This window comes from Macaca fascicularis, chromosome 11 (genome assembly GCF_037993035.2).
Source record: "Macaca fascicularis isolate 582-1 chromosome 11, T2T-MFA8v1.1".
NCBI classification, from domain to species: Eukaryota; Metazoa; Chordata; class Mammalia; order Primates; family Cercopithecidae; genus Macaca; species Macaca fascicularis.
The window spans coordinates 87,159,068-87,181,573 of NC_088385.1; the positions used below are offsets into that span (position 1 = coordinate 87,159,068).

At 33.7% G+C, this 22,506-nt stretch overlaps 1 protein-coding gene across 1 annotated transcript in view; it reads left to right on the forward strand.

Annotated features, from left to right (window-relative positions):
• Positions 1-15,786, forward strand: part of OTOGL (otogelin like) — a 170,794-nt gene extending 155,008 nt beyond the window's left edge. The window contains exons 52-58 of the mRNA XM_005571630.5: positions 3,257-3,320; positions 4,256-4,434; positions 4,899-5,003; positions 7,317-7,436; positions 8,792-8,837; positions 13,825-13,904; positions 14,558-15,786. Of these exons, the coding sequence (XP_005571687.3) occupies positions 3,257-3,320; positions 4,256-4,434; positions 4,899-5,003; positions 7,317-7,436; positions 8,792-8,837; positions 13,825-13,904; positions 14,558-14,758 (795 nt within the window). The 3' untranslated portion in view covers positions 14,759-15,786. The remainder of the gene's footprint in view (positions 1-3,256; positions 3,321-4,255; positions 4,435-4,898; positions 5,004-7,316; positions 7,437-8,791; positions 8,838-13,824; positions 13,905-14,557) is intronic.
• The last annotated feature ends 6,720 nt before the right edge of the window (positions 15,787-22,506 follow it).

Below are 22,506 nucleotides of genomic sequence, written 5' to 3' on the forward strand. Positions count from 1 at the left end.
GCACAATCCTACCCTGAGGAGTTCCGTGCAAATTTTATATGATAGGAGCTGGAAAGAGTCCTGCACAGGATGAAAGTTATGATGAAAATGGTGTTTGAGGGAGATGTTTCTATTTATGCATAGCAGGATATGAGCACTAAAACATTAGTGGTCAGGAGATCAGCAAAGAGACTGGTGTAGCTGTTCATCAATGAACATCTTGGGTATTGTGAGGTTGGTGTGAATTTAGGAGGGCAAAATGAAAGACTTTGACCTTTTGTAACAAATTGAACAAATGTATTGGTTGGGAGAAGAGGGGAGAGAGAGAGAGAGAGATATATTAAAAAACTTTAAGGTTTCAAGCCTTGCACACCAAGAGTCCAAGATTATGAGGTCCTTGAAAAACATTACGATGGCCAGTGGAGCAGCTGAGAGTAGAGGTCCTAGTATTTGACTTGTAACCAGCCTCATACAGAGCTCCCTTTTTTTTTTTTTTGGCCTGGGAAAGGCAACATAGCATCTTGAGTCATTTCAATAACTTTCAATGTAACAAGAAAAACCTAACCTTTCCTCGTATGGGATTTTATACTTCCTGTGTTCTAGACCCTTTGAAGCTTTTTGGGGTAGCAGTCTCTATGTTCATTCATTAACCTTGGTCTGGTTGTGACCTTAGCTCTGTATTTTTTTTCCTAGTGGATTTCTACCCGTCTCTACTTTCTCTTTTCTTGTGCTAGATGCTGGCCCATCTAGCTTATTTCCCTCCCCAGCATTTGTGCTAGATGCTGGCCCATCTAGCTTATTTCCAACTCAACCCTCAATGTCTGAATATTAATTGTGAATCATATTTTGACATTCACTATTCCAAGCATTTTTAAATGATTATTATATTATTAGCACTGTGCTAGACACGCAGAACATAACTAGTAGCTTTAATATCCTTGAACATCTTACCCAAATATACATAACCCTCCATCCATGATGATTTAGTTTTAACATTCATGGCTTTACACAAGCATTTATCTGACTCATTGTTCCTGAGTACTCACTCTGAATAATGGCTAATGTTTGTTTCGGTGACTAAGGTGATTTTTAAAAATATCGCATTAGTTTATTCACATAGACAAATGTATTTCAACCTGGGCCTTTGCAATTTTTTAAAATAAAACTTTATTGAAATAAATTCACATAACATACAATACATCCATATAAAGTATACAGTTCAGTGGCCTTTAGTATATTCACTGAATTGCACAACCATCAAGACAATCAATTTTAGAAGAATTTCACCAATCCAAAAGAAACCCTGTACCTACAGCAGTCATTCCTCATTCCTTTCCAGAGTCTCCAGCCTTCAGAAATCTCTACTCTACTTTCTGTCTCTCCATGTATTTCTGTTCTTGGTATTTCCTATAAAGAGAATGGTATAATATGTGGTCTTTGTGTCTGGCTCTTTTTACTTAGCATAATATTTTCAAGGTTAATCCATGTTGTTGCATGTGTCACTACTTCATTCTTTTTGTTGTTGATAATATTCCATTGTATGGATATACCTTGATATTTATCCACATAAGATATACAGATGACCAATAGCACATGAGAAGATGCTTAACATCATTAAGTATCATTTAAATACAAATCAGAACTACAGTGAGATTCCACTTCACATCTCGCCCAAATATACATAACCCTCCATGTATATTAACCCATTATGTTAACTTACTAAAAAGACAAAAAATAACACATTTACAAGACTGTGGAGAAATGGAAACGCTTTTACACTACTGGTGGCAATGTAAAATGGTGCAGCTGCTTTGGAAAACACCTTGGCTATTACTCGGAAAAGTAAACATAGACTCATTATATAACACAACAATTTCACTCTTAAATATGTACTGATGAGAAATGAAAACGTATGTCTACATAAAAACTTACACTTGAATGTTCATAGCAGCACTCTTCATAATAGTCCAAAGTGGAAGCCCCCTAAAGTGATTTCGCTGCAGACTTTACAGGAGAGGGACATTCATTTGGGAGTAAAAACTACCATATTTTTTCAGGTAATATTTAGGATTGGTAGAGCAATCAAAGAGGTATTTCCTTTTGGTAAAATTGGCAACTTAGAATAAAAGCATAATTGAATATGTGGATAAGATCTCAAAGGAAATGAGCATGGAAGAGAAGGATAGAAGATTTAAGCCTAAGCTCGAGGAAACAGAGCTAACATTATGGCTTTAAGTATTAAAAAACAGGTACATATGTTACCTAAAAGAGTTAGTGTCTTTTTAAAATCTTTGGAGTAGTCATGCACTGGGAGAATTCGATTTATTATTTTTTTTAACTCCATTGTTCTAACATTTATTTCCAGTCCCATTGGAATTGTCTAATGACTAAAGTCCTAAAATATCAAATGAATTAGTGTTCATAAAACTACTTTACAACTTATAAGGCCCTATAAAAAGCAAAACATTATTAGCTTATGAGGGAAAATGCCTTTTATGTGAATTTATTGGCATCATTTATTTGTGTCAAGAATAAAATTCATTTTATTACTGATGTCATACGAAAATTAAATGCATCCAGGAAAAGCTGATGCTTTAAATACAATTCTTGAAACTTTAAGCCTGGTCCTGTATTTGGTGGGAAGAATCTCTGTCAGTCCTGATAGGGCAAAGTTTGAGTATCTGTCACAGTAACAATGTACTAACAGCAAAAGGCTCTATAGCACTTTCTGTGTGTCAGTCCTATTGTAAACTCTTTACATATATTGATCTATTTATTTCTCTCAACAATCCTAAGAGGCAGGCAGTATTATTATCTCCATATTGCAGATGAGAGAAGTGAGGAGCAGATTGATTAAGTAATGTGCCCTAAATCAAAAAGTTAGTACGTTATGGAGTCAGGATTGGTGCAAAGGCAGTTCCATTCCTAAGACTGTGCTATTAACCACTATACTATACTTGTGTTGCTGTTGTATATATTATAGCAGCCTTGTGCAGATGCAGACATCAGAGTCCTGGGCTGCCTTGGTAGAGCAGGTCAAGAACATTTCCATGAAGCAAAGTTCCCAGGGTTGGCAAATGTTGTCTTTGATTGCCCTGCAGAAGCTCAGAATCAAACAATATGATTTTAAAGTGTATGACTGTGTGATAAGGGACTTATTAGATGCTATCACTGAGTATGTATGTGTGTCTATATATATATATAAATTGTTTTTTATATATGTAATATAATAATGTAATAAGCTAAATGATAAGTAATAGTACTTTATTTCCAATAGGGAGAATTTACTGCAATAGACCGTAACTTCCAGAGTGATTGTGGATGCATACAGTATCTCTGTGGTAACTATGTCTTTTATAACTTTTAAATTATAAATGAATATCATTAGTATCTGTTTTTCACTATTAACAAGTTAAAAATCTCATTTTTGAGACACATATTATACATTTTAAGCCATTTGCCAGTATTTGAGTATAAAATGCATTATTATGTTTCAATTTCCTCTTTTGTAATATCTCTAAATGTTCTGAGAATGGAATAACAGAACAGAAATATAAATATTTTTTCAGAGGCCTCAGAGAATTTTAAAGTTGGCATTAGGCTCTTTTTAATATGTCTGTATTTAATATAAAAATATAGACATCTAAAGAGTATGAAGTTATGCTCATTATATTATTATTATTATTAATGTATTTTTATTAAGACAGGGTCTTGCTCTGTTACCCAGGCTGGAGTATAGTGGCTCCCTCCCAGCCCACTGCAGCCTCGAACTTCTGGGCTCAAGCAATCCTTCCGCCTTAACTGCCTGAGTAGCTTGTACTACAGACGTGCATCACCACACCCAGCTTTTTTTTTTTTTTTTTTTTTTTTTTTGGAAATGGGGTCTTGCTATGTCGCCCAGGATGGCCTCAAACTTCTGGTCTCTAGCAATCCTCTTGCCTTGGCCTCACAAAGTGCTGGGATTATAGGTGTGAGCCACTGTGCCTGGCCAAGAACTCATATTCCAAACTTGCTATAAAATATGGATTTTGGAGGAAGTTCAATCAGTAAACAGCAGTTGATTTTACAGATAAATTTTTATTTTATGTTAAGAAATAGTGTACTACATTTTTAAGTAAATATTGGGTTACTAAAAATATGTAAATGTGAAAATCTTCATTAGTTTTGAAAAATTGGCACATCAGAATGACAACATAAACTCAAATATAAGTTCCAATGATGGATTAGTAAAAATCTCAACAGTATATTTTCTTATTGACTATTTTTTCTGTTTTAGAAAAGGATGATGTGTGTGTATTCCAAGAAGTATCAGTATTGAATCCTGGACAATCCATGATAAAATATTTGGAAGAAGACTTTTGTTATACTATAGAGTGTCTGGAAGAAAAAGATAACCATACAGGCTTTCACACTCTGAATTTTACAGTGGTGAATTGTTCAAAAAAATGTGATGTTGTAAGTATTCTTTGTAAGTTATTCTGGTGAGAGTTAATACATTCAAAAATGGCAGAGTTACGGAATTAGAAATGGTGAATACTCCATTAGTTAAAAATAAACATTGTATAGTTCTTCAATAGTCTACTATTTTGTAATGTATCTATAAAACATAGACTTTCACTTTCCTGTGCATAACCTTGAACTTCAGGAGTCTTATTATATACAGCTGGCCAGGTTGCCTTACCTGAGGTTGTTACACCTGCTTGATGAATTTGGCTGTTAGAAGTAAAGGTTAACATCTATCTCACTTCTAATATAACCATGTAAAGTCAATCATTATTGGAAGCTTCTCATATTCAACCTTAGAAATACTTACAATTGTCTGGAGAGAGCTAGTAGTTACGTTTGGAAGAAATAACTCTCCAGAAGTAATTCATTAAAATATTGATATGGTGTCGCTAATCTAATATCATTATATGCAGCACCAGGTATATACTCCATCCCCAAGTGATTATGATTGTTGTGGTACCTGCAAAAATGTATCCTGCAAATTCCAGATGGAAAATGGAACATCAGTTGTATACGCGGTATGTTTCATGGAGAGTAACGCTCTGTCCCATTTTCTGAAGGAGGTGTTCTTGAGTCAAAGTTTGGAAAATGTCCCCCCCACACACTGTACTGCGTACAGCAAACACAGTACACCTACATCACACAAGCCACAGTTACATTTGTTACATTTTAAAGTATCTGATAATTTATGTTGTAAAGAAAAATGCTTAACTTGTGACCCAAATTTATTTTGTCATATATCTTCACTCCTTTTTTCTAGATGTAAGGAATAGGCTTTGAGAAATGCTGATTGCAAAGGAAAGGAACAATTAATACTTTTATGTGACAGCTAATTTTCGATTTCAGATAAATTACATATTACTGTTTCCTGAATTTGAATATTTACAGATCTTTTCTAATTGAGGTTCACAGAAGACCTTAAGCTATACATAAAATTAGAATATAAAACAAGAAAGTAGTCAAGTTCATCAGAATTCTTTACTGATCTGTAAGGAATCTTCAAGCCAAAGTTTGACTACTACTACTATTATTATTATTTTTTTTTTGCAAATTCCAAAAATATAATTCTATCTCTTAAAGCAAATTAACAGAGGTATCAACAGATTAGCATATATATAATCTATCACAGAGATAGAATTCTTTGGAATAGACAGTTGACATTTTTCTAATCAATACATATTACGTACAAAAATACACTTGATTTGGTAAGAAAGTAGTGTCAAGGAGGAAATATATATACATATATATGTATATGTATATGTATATCTATAATACACATGTATATTTTTATTATGTTCAAATCAGTATTGGTTCCTTCACCCTTTCTTTTTAAAAATAAATACTTCATTTGGTTGCAAATGACATTTATAAATTTAACTCATGAATTTCTCAGCTTTGACTTAATTAAATATGCAAAAAAATTAGAAACACATATTTTTTTAAATGCAAAAGGAAAAATACCTGAATCCAATGAGCTTATTATGTTTAAAAATATCTAAGAGCATGTAATGTAAGGTTTCATGTCTTTAAAATGCCTTCTCCTTTCCCAAACTGTCTTCATGACTGCTGAAAATCCTTTAAGATTATATGTATAGATTGGCCTAATACTTGATTAAACAAAAAGCCTATGTTGTACCGGGTTAAATGGTTGACTATTTAGGACATGCTTACACTTTCTTTAAATGGTTTTAAGAGTGTGACGGTTACTGTTCATCTGAAAATAACCACAAAGTGTCAACATCCTGATTCAGAACAGGGGTAGATGTTTGAATCTCCAGTAGTAGTAAGGATGGAGTGGCAATAAAAAAACCTTATGATACAAAGTGTTTACTTGCACATAATTAAGTCAATTTGTCCAGCACCATGGAAAGTAACTTGAGATTCAAAAATGTAGCCTTCTGCATCATAGCTGGCGGCCTGGTCTGGTGTATAAATTTATCAAGAGAATGGCCTTAATTAATTTAAGGTAAAATCTATGAGAAATTGAGAAGGCCTAGAACAACACACCCTCCACCGTGGTCAATCTTCTTAAAGTAGAATAAAATGAAAAAGAGACGTATTTTCCATCTCTTTTATGAATTTTCCTTTTTGCCTAAGTGATGAGGTAATGCTGACATTAACTACTTTCATTTTTTAAATGTGAGTTATAAAATAAAAATATAGATTAACAATTATTTCAGCTGACTTTACTTTTAAATAGAAATTCTGAAATCAAGAATGAAACAGTTATTATATTTAAATACTTCTTGAAAGAATAGGGATAAATTTTTAAATAATGTAAGGTATGCACAATTAGAACCACAAGCCAATAAACACTCTCATTTAAATATTTCTTTAAACTTTTTGGCGATAAGGGAGTAGAAGGAAGAATAAACACATCTCAAGAAAGGAGGTATATAAGTAATAAGATTTGTTGTTTTATAATTAGTGAGAAAATATTAGAGCAAGACCTTTGACACTTACTTAAATTAGATAATTTTGTAGTAGAAACAGATACCTATTTGCTTCTTCATTCTCTATTTATTTCACATTTACCTTGCAGTTCTAGTATGAAACCTAGCATATACAAATACACCATACATGTGTATGTATTTTTTATCATTTTAGTTAAGTATATACCATACATGTATATTTCTAATTATTTTATAATTACATACACATGCATTTCTAATCATTTTAGATAAATTTAAGGTCATTTTCAGATGGAACATTTTGTGTCACAGGAAGCCTCTGCATCTTGATTTGACTTTTTATTCAATAGAGTAATATTGTACTTAAGAAATACAGCAGATTTTAATATGCTAAGTAGTAACTTTCTTTTTATTTTTTAGGAAGGGAGTACCTGGCACTATAACTGCACCACATATGAATGTATTAAAACTGATGAAGGAGCAATAATTCTGAACTACACTATGGTCTGTCCCCCTTTTAATGAGACTGAATGCAAAATGGTTTGTACTTTGTTATATCTAAGAAAATTTAGATAATTATATAATTAGAAAATTTATATAATTTAGAAAATATACATTAATATTGTCTAAGGTCATACTTACATTGTGGCTTATACATAATAGTTAATGTGTTATTTTCATGAATAAATAAAAACTCTGTTCTATTTTTCCCATTTGAAATTTTGAGTTATATACAATGTTCCAGGTAATTCTGACTATCTTTGAGTAGATACTTTGTAATCATTGGGTTTTTATCTATAGATCCAAAGATTATTGAAAAATCATTTGATCAGCAGACTTGGCCTTCCCTTTAATATGGATTAATAAGCTAAGGAATCAGAGCTTGGGAAATTTTCTTTCTTAAACAAACAGTGAGATTTATGATGTCATTCAACTTTAATGCATGCTGGCCTATGTGATGCTTGCCTTAGCTTTTCTGGTCACAGGCCACTGAAAAATTTAGTACAAGTCACAAGATTGCCTATTCTTAAGTTTTGCTCTATAACTTTCCCTATTCTCTCAGAGAAGAGTTTACTGGGAGAGTAGATTTGTGAACGTGATATAATTTTTATTTTGCAAGATTTTTGTAGCTTTATTTATTTAGACATAATAATTCCTAATGAAAACTAAGCTTTGTTCTATTGTATAACGAAATAGTACAGTCTAGTCTCATTGACATTTTTTTTCAGGATGTACCTTTTCAATGATGATGGCTGGCTGGCTAGCTAGATATAACATGTACTAAAGTCACAGAATTTCTGCCCTGGAAAAAATTTGGGCATCATCTTGTTTCACAGACTAATATTTATAGAGTAAATCATTCTCTTATTTCAACTGCAGTTAGCAGGTTGCTAAAGCAATTAGTAGTTCTTGTAAAAGTTTAGTCTTAGACGAGAGTCCTTCCAAGGAAGGAAACATTTTTTCATAATAAACTATTAAAGAAAAAGATGTACAATTTTAGCAGTCAGTTATATTCAGAAACTCAAGTCAAATGGAAGTGGTTTAGGTTATTTCAAGGAGTTGAAAATATATAATGGTCATTATTTAGAATAGCTATTATTATTTTGTTTCAATAAAAATATTTTGTGGCATTTAAAGTGTCCTTTTTAGTAGAATAATCCTTTTACACTCTTTTCCGTAGTACCAATGTATAAATAATGTATTTTTAAGCAAACTATCTACTCTAGATTTTAAAAACAAATTCTTTTTAGTAATAGTTAAATTCCAATTATTCTTCTATAAAGACTTTGTGATATTTGATAAAAGTTTTAGAAAAGTTAGTTTTCTTGTTCTAGTATAAGAGAGCATGGATGAACACCATATTCTTGGACTTTATTCATTTTTTCTCTTTCTAGAATGAAGGGATTGTGAAGCTTTATAATGAAGGCTGTTGCAAGATCTGTAAGTGAGAGCATATTCCATGCATTTATTTGATAGATTAGTTTTAATTGCTCATAGTGAGTATGGTTTTTCTCACAAAATTCAATTCCTATGATGCAAAGAGGAAAACAAATTTTATAAAGTGTTTTTGTATCCTATGTTTTTGGTATCATATGGTTAATAATTTTATAAATTAGTCTTTAATTTCTGGAGTGTAAAGAAAGTGTTTTCATTTAGATTAATTTTAATTTAAATATTACATTTTTATTGTGGCATATTACAAATGGTATTTCATAAGATTTCAGTGTATTTAAAATTTAAAAGTGTCTTGTGATCATATTTGTTTGCACCATGCTGAACTTACACAAACAAGTAGATTACAGTTAAAATGGCATTGTGACTCCAAAAACAACATATGGGGTGCAGTACTTTTCAAACCTGTTTGAACAAGTATATAGTTTTATACAATAAATTTGGATAATATCATTTTAGTAAATAATATTTATATGCTTTTCATAAAAGTTCTCATAGTTGTTTTCATAATTAAAGCTATCTGAATGCAATATATTTTTTATTAACTTGGATTATAAGGTTTATTTCATAGTAATTTTTTTTATGGGACAGAGTTTTGCTCTTCTGCCCAAGCTGGAGTGTAGTGGCATGATCTCAGCTCGCTGCAACCTCTGCCTCCTGCGTCCACGCAATTCTCATGCCTCAGCCTCCTGAGTAGCTGGGATTACAGGCATGTGCCACCATGCCCGGCTAATTTTTATATTTTTAGTAGAGATGGGGTTTCAGTGTTGGCCAGGATGACCTCAAACTCCTGGCCTACCTCATCTTCCCAAAGTGCTAGGATTACCATCTCTTAGTAATTTTGAATATTTTTAAGGACTGAATAATTTGAATAATTTTAAGTGGGTTATCCATGAAACCACATTTAGTTTTTCTTTTAAAAGTGTTTATGAATTTATCTCAATATAAAAATATAGAAATTTTGAGAAAATTGGCATAGACAGTAATTTTAAAATTTAGAGAAGCTTTTAGGAAAGGGGCACAACAAGGTTCAATTTAATAATACCATGCTGTAACCACAGCACTTTGGGAGGCCAAGGTGAGTGGATTACGAGGTCAGAAGATCGAAACCATCATGGCCAACATGGTGAAACCCTGTCTCTACTAAAAATACAAAAATTAGCTGGACATGGCAGCACGTGCCTGTGATTCCAGCTACTTGGGTGACTGAGGCAGGAGAATCACTGAACCCGAGAGGCGGAGGTTGCAGTGAGCCAAGATCATGCCACTGCACTCCAGCCTGGTGACAGAGCTAGACTCTGTCTCCAAAAAAAAAAAAAAAAAAAAAAACCAAAAACAAACAAACAAAAAAAAAACAAAACAAAAAACCGTGGTATAGGGCCAGATTCTTAGATATGAACTGACATGCCTCTTGAGAAAGATTTCTGAACTTCTTTCATGAAAGACTAAATCCCATAAATATGTAAGACTAGTCTTATATTTTTAGATCCATAGAGTCATATTGAACAGAATATTAGAAAGTATTAAAGTGTTAATACAAATACTATATAATATATACTATCTATGTACAATATATAACATGTAATATATTATAATTTATTCCCCCCAAAATCCAATGAAATAGGTTTTGACGTTATCTTGATTTTCTGCTTAGTGGGGTTAAATAATTTGTCCAAGTCATACCTCTTATGAGTGATAATGCTAGGAATCTACTGCGGGCCTGATTTTACATCCTGCTTCTTAACTCTTCATGGTATTCTGGAACATTGCCAGGACAAGTTTTAGGAGAGGGCAGAGACTGAATGATGAGCTCTGCTGAAGTGGCAGGGCTAGAATGACTGAATTTTTATTTACATAATGTCTAAAAAGCCAAATTCAATGCACACCTACACATCGACAACAAGCAAAAAAGTCCAGCATAGGATGGCCTGACATCTAATTTGTTATTATATTAGTTTGCAGGGCTGCTGTAACAAACCAAAAAGTGGTTGAAATAGAAATTTATGGAGATTAGAACTCCAAACTGAAGATGTCAGCAGGGTTGGTTCCTTGGAGGGATTGTGAAAGAGAGTTCTGCTCCAAACCTCTCCTTGGCATGTAGATGGCCATCATCATGCTCACATGGTGTTTTCCCTGTATGTGTGTCTGACTCCAGATTTCCCCTTTTTACATGGACACCAGTTATACTGAATTAGCAACCCCTAATGATCTCATTTTTGCTCAATTATCCCTGCAAAGATCTTGTGTCCAAATAAGATCACATTCTAAGATACACAGGTATTTTAAAAGACACCATTCAACTCATGATAATTATATTGGGAAGACTTTTAGGGATAATATAATATCACCTAGATATTTTTAATCACTAAGGCTTTAATTATATACACACTGATTAAAAACGTTCTGTTCATTAGAAATAAGCATGGTTTCATTCAGAATTCTTTAAATCAAATATAAACTAATATGAATCAAATAGTCATTGTATCAGGAACTCAAAGAATGAAATTTAACTTTAGAATATGAGGAAATTTAAGATTTCACTTTTTTTTTTAAATCTTCTTCTTCAGAGTCTAGACTCTTCCTTAGGTATGAGATGCAGGAATAGAGTCACATGGCAATGTTAAGGCCCTGGCTTCTGTATCCCCATGTTAATGATTAGAGAAGTGAGTATATTTATGATAACTCAGGGAAGACAGGGTTATATCTCTGACTAATCATATGAATGACCAGTATTGGCTGCCACACATTGACACTCTATTAAGCACATTGCTGACAGGACCACACGTAATCCTCACCACAGTTCTGGGAGACAGGTATGTTTTCCCTACAGACGAGAAATAGAAGGTTCAGAGAGAAGCTGATCACACTATTCAATAATAAATTTAGGTCTGTCCAGTATCTGGGCCCTGGGTCTTTCAACTTTGCTGAGTTCTTTGAAGTTGCAGAATAATAACAAGCCACTTCAGTTTCTCTCATCTGACGTGAAAGGACTCATAATGTAGTTTCTGCTGGCCTATTTGAAAACCCTTTTCTGCTGTCTTTGCTTTCTGAAGACCAGGCTATGTTGAAGAGATTGTGGAGGTTGGATACTATCATAGGTTGGATATTATTGAATAAAATCTTTTACAATAAAGTTTTTGAGGAATGAATTAGAAATGCCTCTTGGTACAAACAAACTCAGCTAACAATAAATTAATGCTTCCCCGGTTTCATTTACGGAATGAATTAACTTGTTGGGTTTTTATTGGGTGCCTACATGATGAACATCTTTTTAACCACGGGGACTATAATAGTGAATGAAGCAATATCTGCATGGAGAGTGCTCATTATCAAGAAGGGGAAGAAACACCAAACTCATAAATGTATTGTAATATGTCACTTAGTGATGAGTGGTATATAGAAAAATAATGCAGAATAAAAGGAATGGAGAATGAGAGGGGCTGGGTTGCTAGCTTAAGTGGGGGCTCAGAAAATGTCTTGATGATGAGGCGTCATTTGAGTAGAGACTGAGTGTCCTTGGGAAGCCACCCAGATGGTGAAGAGTGTTCAAAGTGGAGGAAATAGCAAAATGTGGCTGTTGCACAGAAAGTGAGAGGAGGAAGGTGATAGAAAGAAGAGGGTGAGGCATCTTATAGGTCATGGTAAAGATGATTTTTTTTCCTTGACTATTCTTATTCTTGAACTTACATAAGAATGGAAGGGCTAATGAAATAATCACTGAGTGAAGGCACCATAAGGGGCAGAACAGCCTGCACTCAACCAATAGCACTGAGCCTTGAGTCATACCATGAGCAAGAGATCAGTGAAAAGAGAGAGAACCAGCATAGGAGACTGAGGAGCAATGGGTGAGACAGGATGAAAACCAAAGCAGGTGAGCTCAGGAAGCCAAGTGTGGAAGGTATATTAAGGAGGACAGAGTGATAGACTGGGTCAAATGCTGCTGAGAAGTCAAATAGGATGAGAACTGAGAGATGATCTTGAAATTTAGCAATTTGGAGGTCGTGAGTGACCTTGAGGATGGTAATTTTTCAGTCAATTTTAGCTACCCATCTCTCCTTCAAGCAGAGTAGCTTAATCTTTATCTATTTTACATGTTGAGATTGTTTTAAATAAGGATTTCATGGCTAACTGTATTTGAAAATTGGGATATAAGTTCACTCTTTTGTAAATAAGGAAACTCAGCAGGATAATTCAGTGATTTTCCTAAAGTGATAAAGCAAGTTGGAATAGAGAGAACCTTGGTTTTTGCATCTTGATTCAGGGATTACACCCACTATCACACATCATTAAATACAGATGCTTGCATGTAATAGCAAGTGATAATCCATCACACACACAGACACATATTAAGATATCATGAATGCATACAAAGTATTTTCATTTGAAATTATAAAAGACCATTTCAGAACCATAAATTCAAGTATGACTCATCCATACATTTCAATATGGTTGATAAGTGAGTCTATTAAAATTTTGCATTATTTTATGTTAATGTCCATTAAGATAATGTGGCTTTAAATCTCTCAATTTTTATTTTAAAATTGATGTATATATGTAGTTATGCATTAATTACATATGTGTATATCTGCTTATACACTTTATGGTTCATTCCAAAAATTATTTTAAGCACATATATGCCACACACAGGTTGAGGTTAGCATTATTACATGTGTGGAATATTTCTGATTTCTGATTATGATAATTATTCTAAGATAATAAGATATAAAGTGGAAATCAATAAGTGTAAAGCTTATAAGAAAATATATAGAAATCTGTAAGAAAATATAAGAAAATCTATTTAGAAGGTGAAATAAATATTGCACATAAAAATGTAAGAGGGAAATTTAAAATATCTTTCAATATTGGAATATATTTTATATAAATGCACCAATTTTCAATTGTAAATATATTAATATGTTTAAGAAATAATTTAACATGGGCCTTTGATGAATAAATGCAATTTATATTTTATCAGGCAAACGAGAAGAAAGAATATGCCAGAAAGTGATCATTAAATCGGTCATAAGGAAACAGGACTGTATAAGCCAAAGCCCTGTAAGTGGCAAAATGTCATTTGCTACATAAGTGGCACGCATCTTTTTAGAAAGTATATGTGTTACAGAACGAATAAGTTTGTAAGCCAACAAAATGCCAACACTTACAATATTTAACTGAGATTATTCCTACATTCTAATGTTGCCATATTCTGTTTGTGAAGAAGTATGAATTATTCTTAGCATAATCAACAGTTCTGAATGATGATTGCAATCCAGAGGGATAGAAATTGAATCTAAATGTATTTGACTACATGTTGTCTTCACTATGCAATTTTACTCAGCAAAAAGAGTCCTACTTCTAACTTTGTCCCTTTTAATATGACCTGCAGTATACTTGAGCCATGATATAACACAGGTTACAATAGATTATTGTGATTAACATATTCCATATATATATTTATGTCGCGTTATATGTGCACATTTAATGCTTTGAATGTTATGTTGAGCATTGCCATGGAACATCCCTTTGACTTATGTGAATGACATTTCACTTACTGTTTTTCACAATCTTCCAACATGCAGAAGCTTGAGGGTTGGAGTGATGAGGAAGAAACCTTTTCATCTGATTTTCTTAGTGAAATCAAATAATAATTTTAAGTTTAAGTACTTTTAAAAGTTTAAGACTTTTTTTCTCACTGTCACTTCTTACAGATAAATGTTGCATCTTGTGACGGCAAATGCCCATCAGCTACTATATATAACATCAATATTGAAAGTCACCTAAGATTCTGCAAGTGTTGTCGTGAAAATGGAGTACGAAACTTGTCTGTGCCTCTGTATTGCTCAGGAAATGGCACTGAAATTATGTACACTCTCCAGGAACCCATAGACTGTACATGCCAGTGGAATTAAACTCTTGGGTTCCAAGAACTCTGTACAACATCATAATGTCAAATAGAGTTAACTTTTATTACTATTACTTAGGCATGTGGCAGATTTATGTTGTTTTAACAATACTGTATTTTTCAGACTTGGAATGTGGAAATTTAGCACTTAGTACAAAATATATACAGTTTCAATAGCAAAATTAAATTTATTGCCTTACTCTATTTTAGAAAATCAAATGACTGTAAGTTGTTCAGCTGAAATGCTGTTATGTATTTAATTGCAACCTGGTGCAGATACAGTATACTCTCATCAATTGGAAGGTTATTTTGCAAAATTCCTTCAATTTCACTCAATAGCTCTTTTTTTCTTAATTTACAAAGCCTGCTACAGCTATTCAAATTAAGATACCCTTTAATATGTACTCCTTAGTCTGTTAATGTGATCAGTTAAAATAGGCATCTAGATAGCAATAAAGAGTGATATGCTTAGAGACAGATAATAGATTATTTAAAACCTGAATGGTTATTAGGAAAGTCATTGTAAATTCCCCTCATTTTGCAGATGTAACAGATAACCAGAGAAGCTGTGTGACTCGTACAAATTTGTTCAGTGTAATAATATAGTAAATTCATGTTAACAGTTGGGTTAAATTCTAGGTCTCTCTTATTCCAGTACTATATCACTTTTAAAATCCTGAGCAGTGTATAGTAAGAGTATATCACATAATCTTTCATTCTTAAAGAGTTTGCATTGGATAGAATTAAGTATTTTAAGTTTGACATGTTTGAAAAATGCTCCGCATACACTGTTATTCCAATAGTAAGGAACAGGGAAATATAGCATCATTTGCTAAATAGAGGAGATAGATCTTGACCTTTTTTTATATCATTAAAACTGCGATTAAGTGTGTTGTCAGTATTTAACATGTAGTTACTGTCTCATTAACATTTAATTTTGAGGATATACTTGCATACTATTGAAGTTGAGTGCTGTTTCGCTGTTAATGCTGCTGCTTTGCATTGAAGAATGAAATAAATTTATCTGAATGTATTAATAACTTTACAATGGAATGCTGCACTTTTAAAATGTGGTAGATTATTGACATTTGCAAGAAGAATGTCTTGAGGTCTTTGGAAATCCCCAAATTCTTTGCCACCTATAATTAAAAATTGTCTGAATTTTCTCCTCAGCATAAATAAGTGAATGCCCTGCTTAGTGTAATTGTGAGTATCAAATGAAGCCAAATATCAATAAAAGAACAGTAAAATCGCATTGCAAAGCAGATACGGGGCCTCAATTAGATTAGGCTTGAACTAGATTATCTGTTTTCACATACTAATGTTTTCATTTCAAAATCATGTGTCCCCAAAATATTGCAACTTACTAAATATTTTAGATCTCTTGGGTTACTTAAATATGTGTGAAAAAATTAACATTGCATCTGCAAATCCCAGTGTTTACTGTATATGAAATTGATTTATCCTGTTTGTGCTTAATATAAGTGTTCCTGAAATGTTAACATTTCAATATTCTCTGATTCCTGTTAACATATATATATATAAAATTAAATGTTTTTTGTTAAAATATATTAAATTTCACTTAAGAGAAAATGTTATGTATCTCAAATAGAAGTAACTAATGTATATTGTCTATGGCCTCTTTTTATTTTCATTTTCTGTAAAATATTTGTTATTAAAAATATTAAGTAATCTTTAAACCTATTTGTGGAGAAATGGGAAACATTCTCCTAGAACTTTATAAACATTCAACAAATACAACAAATATGCATTTAGGGCCTACATGTGCCAGGCACTATTATAAACTCTAGGGACACAGGCAAAACTAAACAGACACAGTCCTAACCCCCATGCTACTTAGAGTCTCCTAAGAAAGCAGGCCTTAAATAGTCATACATATGAGAGAGTCCAGAAAGAGATTCCAAAACTTATTAGAATGTGTCATATGATAAAGATGACTCTGAAATCAGTGGAAGGGTGCAAATTGGCTTTTAATAAATAGTGTTGGGACAACTAGATGGTTACTTAAAGAAAAATTTGAATTCATACATCCATTGACATTAGGATAACCTCCAAATGAATCAGAGATTTAAATGTTCAAAAACAAAAGAAGATAGGAGTTTGATAATAACACAAAATTGTAGGTATCCTAGGAAAAACCTAGCAATGTATACTAATATTAGAAGTGCTTTTTGGTTTGACCAAAAAACAATCTAGAATATAAATTCTAGTAATATAGTAATATATTGCAATCTAGAATATATATTCTAGCAATCTAGAATATATATGCTATACAAACCTGTACAAATGCAAAGTGGTATTTGTGAAGGTTATTAATTGCAGCATTGTTTATAATAGAAAAGAACCAACAATAGTTGAATAAAGTATGTTAATCCACATATGGAATACTATACATCTGTGAAAAAAGAATGAAAAAGAAATGTATATATTGGTGTGGGACGATTTCTAAAACATATTTTTAAATTGAATAAAGTATTGAAATCTAGAACAGCATATTAGAATTCTAGGTGTTGTAAATTAAAAAGGGCCCAAATAAGAAAATATAATCATATTTACATAAGAAGTAAACAATGAGCTAACAAAATTACATAAACCAATGGTGGAGGTGGATCAGGGTAGATGAAGATTGGGATGGAAACAAGACTTCTCCATGTGTATCTTAATATACATTTTGATTTTTGAATTATGAATGTATTGCATTTCAAATATTTAAATTAGATATAATACATACTAATATAAATAAATGAACAATTCTAAGTTATGATACATACTGCAAGGGAAGAGTAGAGGTTGCTGAGATAGTGACATAACAAAATCTAATTTGGATTGAGTGAGAAGTAAAGGGAGGCCTCTGAGAAAATGATGTGTAAGCTGAGACCTGAAGGATGAGTGTGAGTCAACCAATAAAGCATTTCCAAGAGAAGGGAACAACTTGTATTAAGGTCTTTTGAGAGGAAAGGACAAGGGCTGACCAGGGAACTGATAGAATTTTGTTTGTTTGTTTCTTTGCTTTGAGTAATGGGGAGTGTGGTATAGAATGAGGCTGGTGAGATGAACTGGGAAGCCAAGCAATAAACAAAAAGGTTGTTATGATGCTATTGCTATAGAACAGGTGAGAAATGGCTGTGACAGTACAGATAGGAGAAACTGTACTATATAAGATACATTTCAGAGGTCAAGTCGAGGACTTGGTAGTCATTATGATACAGAAAAGTGTTCTGAGAATGCTTCTGAGTTTGATCAGCAGCTGGATGAATGGAGGATAGAAACCTTGGACAGAAAGGTGAATTTTAGCTGTGGGATGGGGAATGTTTAGAATCCGTTTCTGAGCGTGTTGATATGGCTGATTAGACAACTGAGTGAAGTTATCAGAACGTGGCTATCTATTGGTTTGGTGCTCAAAAAAGTATTCACTGAAGTATTTTTAGGATTTGTTAACATATAAATTGTATGAAACTATGAGGATGAATGAAGTTATCTAGGGCAAGAGTATATAGTGAGAGGAAAACAGGATCCAACACTTGAGTCTTGAAGACTTCTTATATCTAACGGATCATATAGAAAAAGAATGGCCAGGGAAAAGGACTGAGAAAGAATAGCCATAGAGGGTGAAGTAAAGCCTGGAACCTTGATGGAGGTCATAGACCCAAGGGAATACAAGGCTATACATGGGACTGGAGTTACAGTCTGTCAAATGATGAAGAGTCACTGAATTTATAGAAAGAAGAATTGGCGTTTCTTATGGACAAACGCATAGTGAAGTGAGTTGAAAGCGGATTGGTAGGTGATAAATCGTTCTCGATACATGCCTCTCTCCACTTCTGCTCATGCAGAGATTCGCTTAGGCACATGCTCATGTTTCTGCAGCTGGTGGTGCTGGACCGGCTTCTGCTTCCACACTCATAGTAGATTCTTTCCAACAGGCTGTGGACACGGGAACAGCTTCGCACATGCGCAGCTGATCCAGTCCCCACCATGGGCCTCCTTCCTTTCCTCGGATCACTGCTCAGTCTACTTCTGCGGAGGAAGGACTCCATCCCTGCCCAGTGCCTGCCATGGGAGCTCTAGCTTCCACCACTACTTCTGGAAAGAGGCACGTGCCCTCATGAATGCCTTGATGAGCTGAGTAATGCAGCTGGAAAGAGCAGAGGAGTTAATATCCTATGGGGTGAACTCTGACCAAGGAGTGGCAGGCCCAGGAGTCAGCCAGTAAATTGCTCACCGTTGCTCCTCACTTCCGGCAATCTTTCCAAGATGTAGGGGTTCCATTTGGCCTTTCCAGGTACATCTCTGTGAGTTGTGGCCTGCTATCTAACAATCTGCCTTGTACTTGCTTTTGATCCTCTCTTACCTCATCTCACTTTCCTTAAGTTACTTCCAGTCTTCCCCACCTCAGGTTCTACTTCAGCCTCTATGGCCATTCTTTCTCAGTCCCCTTCGCTGGCCATTCACAGATCTCAGCACTGCATGTGTGTGTGTGTGTTTGTGTTGTGTGTACATACACATACGTATATACTTCCTGATAGGCTCAGAAATAAACATTAAAACTACAAGATGCAATTGTTTGGTTATTAAATCATTAAAGACTTTTACTGTATACTCTGTCATGTTGGGAGGGAGAAGAGTAAAAAACAGACTCTCATGTATTGATTGAAGAAAGTAAAAACAAAATAGCCACACAAATAATTTATTTCGAATATCTGATTATTCATTTTTGCCTTTCTCTCTGCCTCTCCTGATCTTGAACATATATTTCTGTAACTTTTAAATTCGGAAAAATTCTTACATTCTTATGCACTTTTTCTGCAGCAGAGATTTTATATGCTATACAGTAGTCCATTAAGTGAATATCACAATTGATTTAGCCAGTCTATTAAAGGATATTTAATTTGTTTCTATTTTTTTCATTTAAATAAATCCTTAAGCATGAAGTGGAATTGAAGGATCGAATGGTATCAACATGTGAAAAATTTATTTTCCTGTTGCCAAATTTGTCTTCCACAACTGATGAATCAACTTTTGCTCCCATAAACACTATGAGTTTGTTTCCTTTATCATCAATATTATATAGTAACAGATAAACTCATTGAAATAATAAGCAAAAAATGTCAGCTCATATGATATTAGTATATGTATCTGAGCTTGCCACTGAATTCAAACCTTTTTACATACTTACTGTAGTTCTTCTTTTGTCTATTTTTCCTTTGTCTATTTTCTTACTTGGTAATTTCAAACTATGCCCTATAAGGACAAACAATTTTACAAACTTTAACTTACCTAACACTACCTTTTAAAGGTTATATTACAATGAATGTAACCTAAGAATTGCGATTCCATTTTTAAAAGTTAAATTATTAACAAAATAAAACCTGTCATTCATGTTCATTTTAACAGGTGAATCCAAATTAATTACTAATTCATCAATTCAGTGAAGCTGAAAAGGAGAAGAGACAGACAGTCTCTTGAGTTGCTATGCCTAACAGGAGAAAGGAGGTTCTTAATAGGAACTGAAAGGTTTTTGAGATTTTTTTTAGACAATTAATTATCATGCAAAGTTTTATGCTTAATGTTCACATTACACAGAAAATAACACTAAATTTTTGAAATCTAGATATTTCAACTAATTAAAATTGATATATTGAGAAGATTTGTGGTTATATTGTTGACCAAAAACAGTAAAACTGTGAAATTTAAAGAGGTTTATTCAGTTTATTCTGAGCCAATTGACTATGGCCAAGGAACAGTCTCAAGAGATCCTAAGAAAGTGTGCCCAAGGTGGTCAGATTACAGTTTGGTTTGATACAGTTTAGGGAGACAGTAGTTACAAGCAAAGACATAAATTAATACATGGGATGTATATGTGGGTTTGGCCTACAGAGGCAGAATATATTGAAGGTGGGGGCTTACAAATCATAGATAGATTCAAAGATTTCCTGATGGGCAGTTGGTTGAAAGAGTTAAGTTCTGTCTAAAGACTTGAAGTCAGTAGAAAGAAATGCTTGAGTTAATATAATGGTGGTTGTAGAGACCAAGTCCTTGTTAGGTAGATGAAACCTCCAGATTATAGCCTTCAGAGAGAGTAGATGGTAAATGTCTTCTTTCAGACCTTAAAAAAGTGTCAGGGCTGGGAGCGGCAGCTCATGCCTGTAATCCCAGCAGTTTGGGAGGCCGAGGCAGGCAGATCACAAGGTCAAGAGATCGAGACCATCCTGGCCGATATGGTGAAAACCCATCTCTACTGAAAATACAGAAATTAGCTGGGCATGGTGGCACACCTGTAGAGGCAGGAGAATCTCTTGAATCTGGGAGGCAGAGGTAGCAGTGAGCTAAGATCACACCACTGCGCTCCAGACTGGGCAACATAGCTAGACTCCATCTCAAAAAAATAAAATAAAAAAGTGTCACACTCTCATTTAATCTCTTGTAGATCTGGGAAAGACCTAGAAAGGGAAGGAGATTCTCTATAGATGCAAATTTACCCCACAAGAGAAGACTTTGCAGGACCATTTCACAATATGTCCAAGAAATATATTTTGGGAAAAAATTTACCTTTATTTCCTTTAGGGTCTGCTATCTGTCATGTGATGCTATACCAGACTCAGGTTGGAATTTGGTATCTTATTGCCACACAGAGTCTGTTTTATCAGTCTTATGGTCTTCATTTCAATGTTAATGCTGGTCAGTTGTACCTAAAGTCCAAAAGGGAGGAGGTATAATGAGACTTGTATGACTTCCTTTCACCTCGTGGCCAGGAATTCAGTTTTTTGGGTTTCTCTGGGGTCCCTTTGGCCCAGAGGGGTCTGTTTAGTTGGTTTAGGGGTGGCTTAGGATTTTATTTTCATTTTACAACATATAGATTCAGATAATTTCAAAATACATAATAAATATCATTGACTAGAGGACCTGTAGCTCAAGTGGGTTCGGGTTTATATTAGTGCTAATAAACCCAGACAGGGGCTGTGAATGGTTGTACAGTTTGGGCATTGTATAAAAGTGCTTATCTTATATAAGAAAAGTAGTGCTGAATTGTAGGTCAGGCTCTTCAAGCCAAGACGTGTAACTTGACAAGGGGCTGTTTCTACCTAAAGGAAGGAATGCCTTTTTTTATTTGCATGAAGATGAAGGTACTGTCTTCTTATCAAGCCAAACACCCAAGTTTGGGGCTGCATCTTCCCAGAGGGAGGAGCCTGTTTCCTATAACTCCCGAGGTTAGAAGTGGACCAGACATTATGTGTTTTCCTAATGTATTGGAGGACGCACCACGTGGTAATTTGTACAAAAGTTAGGTACTGTTGTGTTACTAGCCTTCATTTTTTTTCTAATAAAGTCTTATAAATGGCTGTGGTGCTTGGAATATTGCTTTTTCATTGCATCCTTGCGGAGGGAAAAAAACTTACTTAGAGTTTATTCACTAACAGCTGCTAATGAGAAAGTTTTAAATGTCTAGCTAAAGATAAAATTCTATTATATTATAAAAAATATTATCTATTTTAAAAATACAGCATTTACAGAAATACAGGGATGGATTAAAAATATAAAACTATGTTTTTTATGAAAGAATATGTAATTTAATTTTTCTGCCTTCATAACCATATGTATTTTACATCAAAATTATATTTAATTATGTCTGTCTATATTAATATTTTCTATCAAAAGCCGTATATGCATGCACATAAACACACAAACACATAAATAAGCTCAGTTTTGTAACCCAACCTAATAGTTCTATATGTG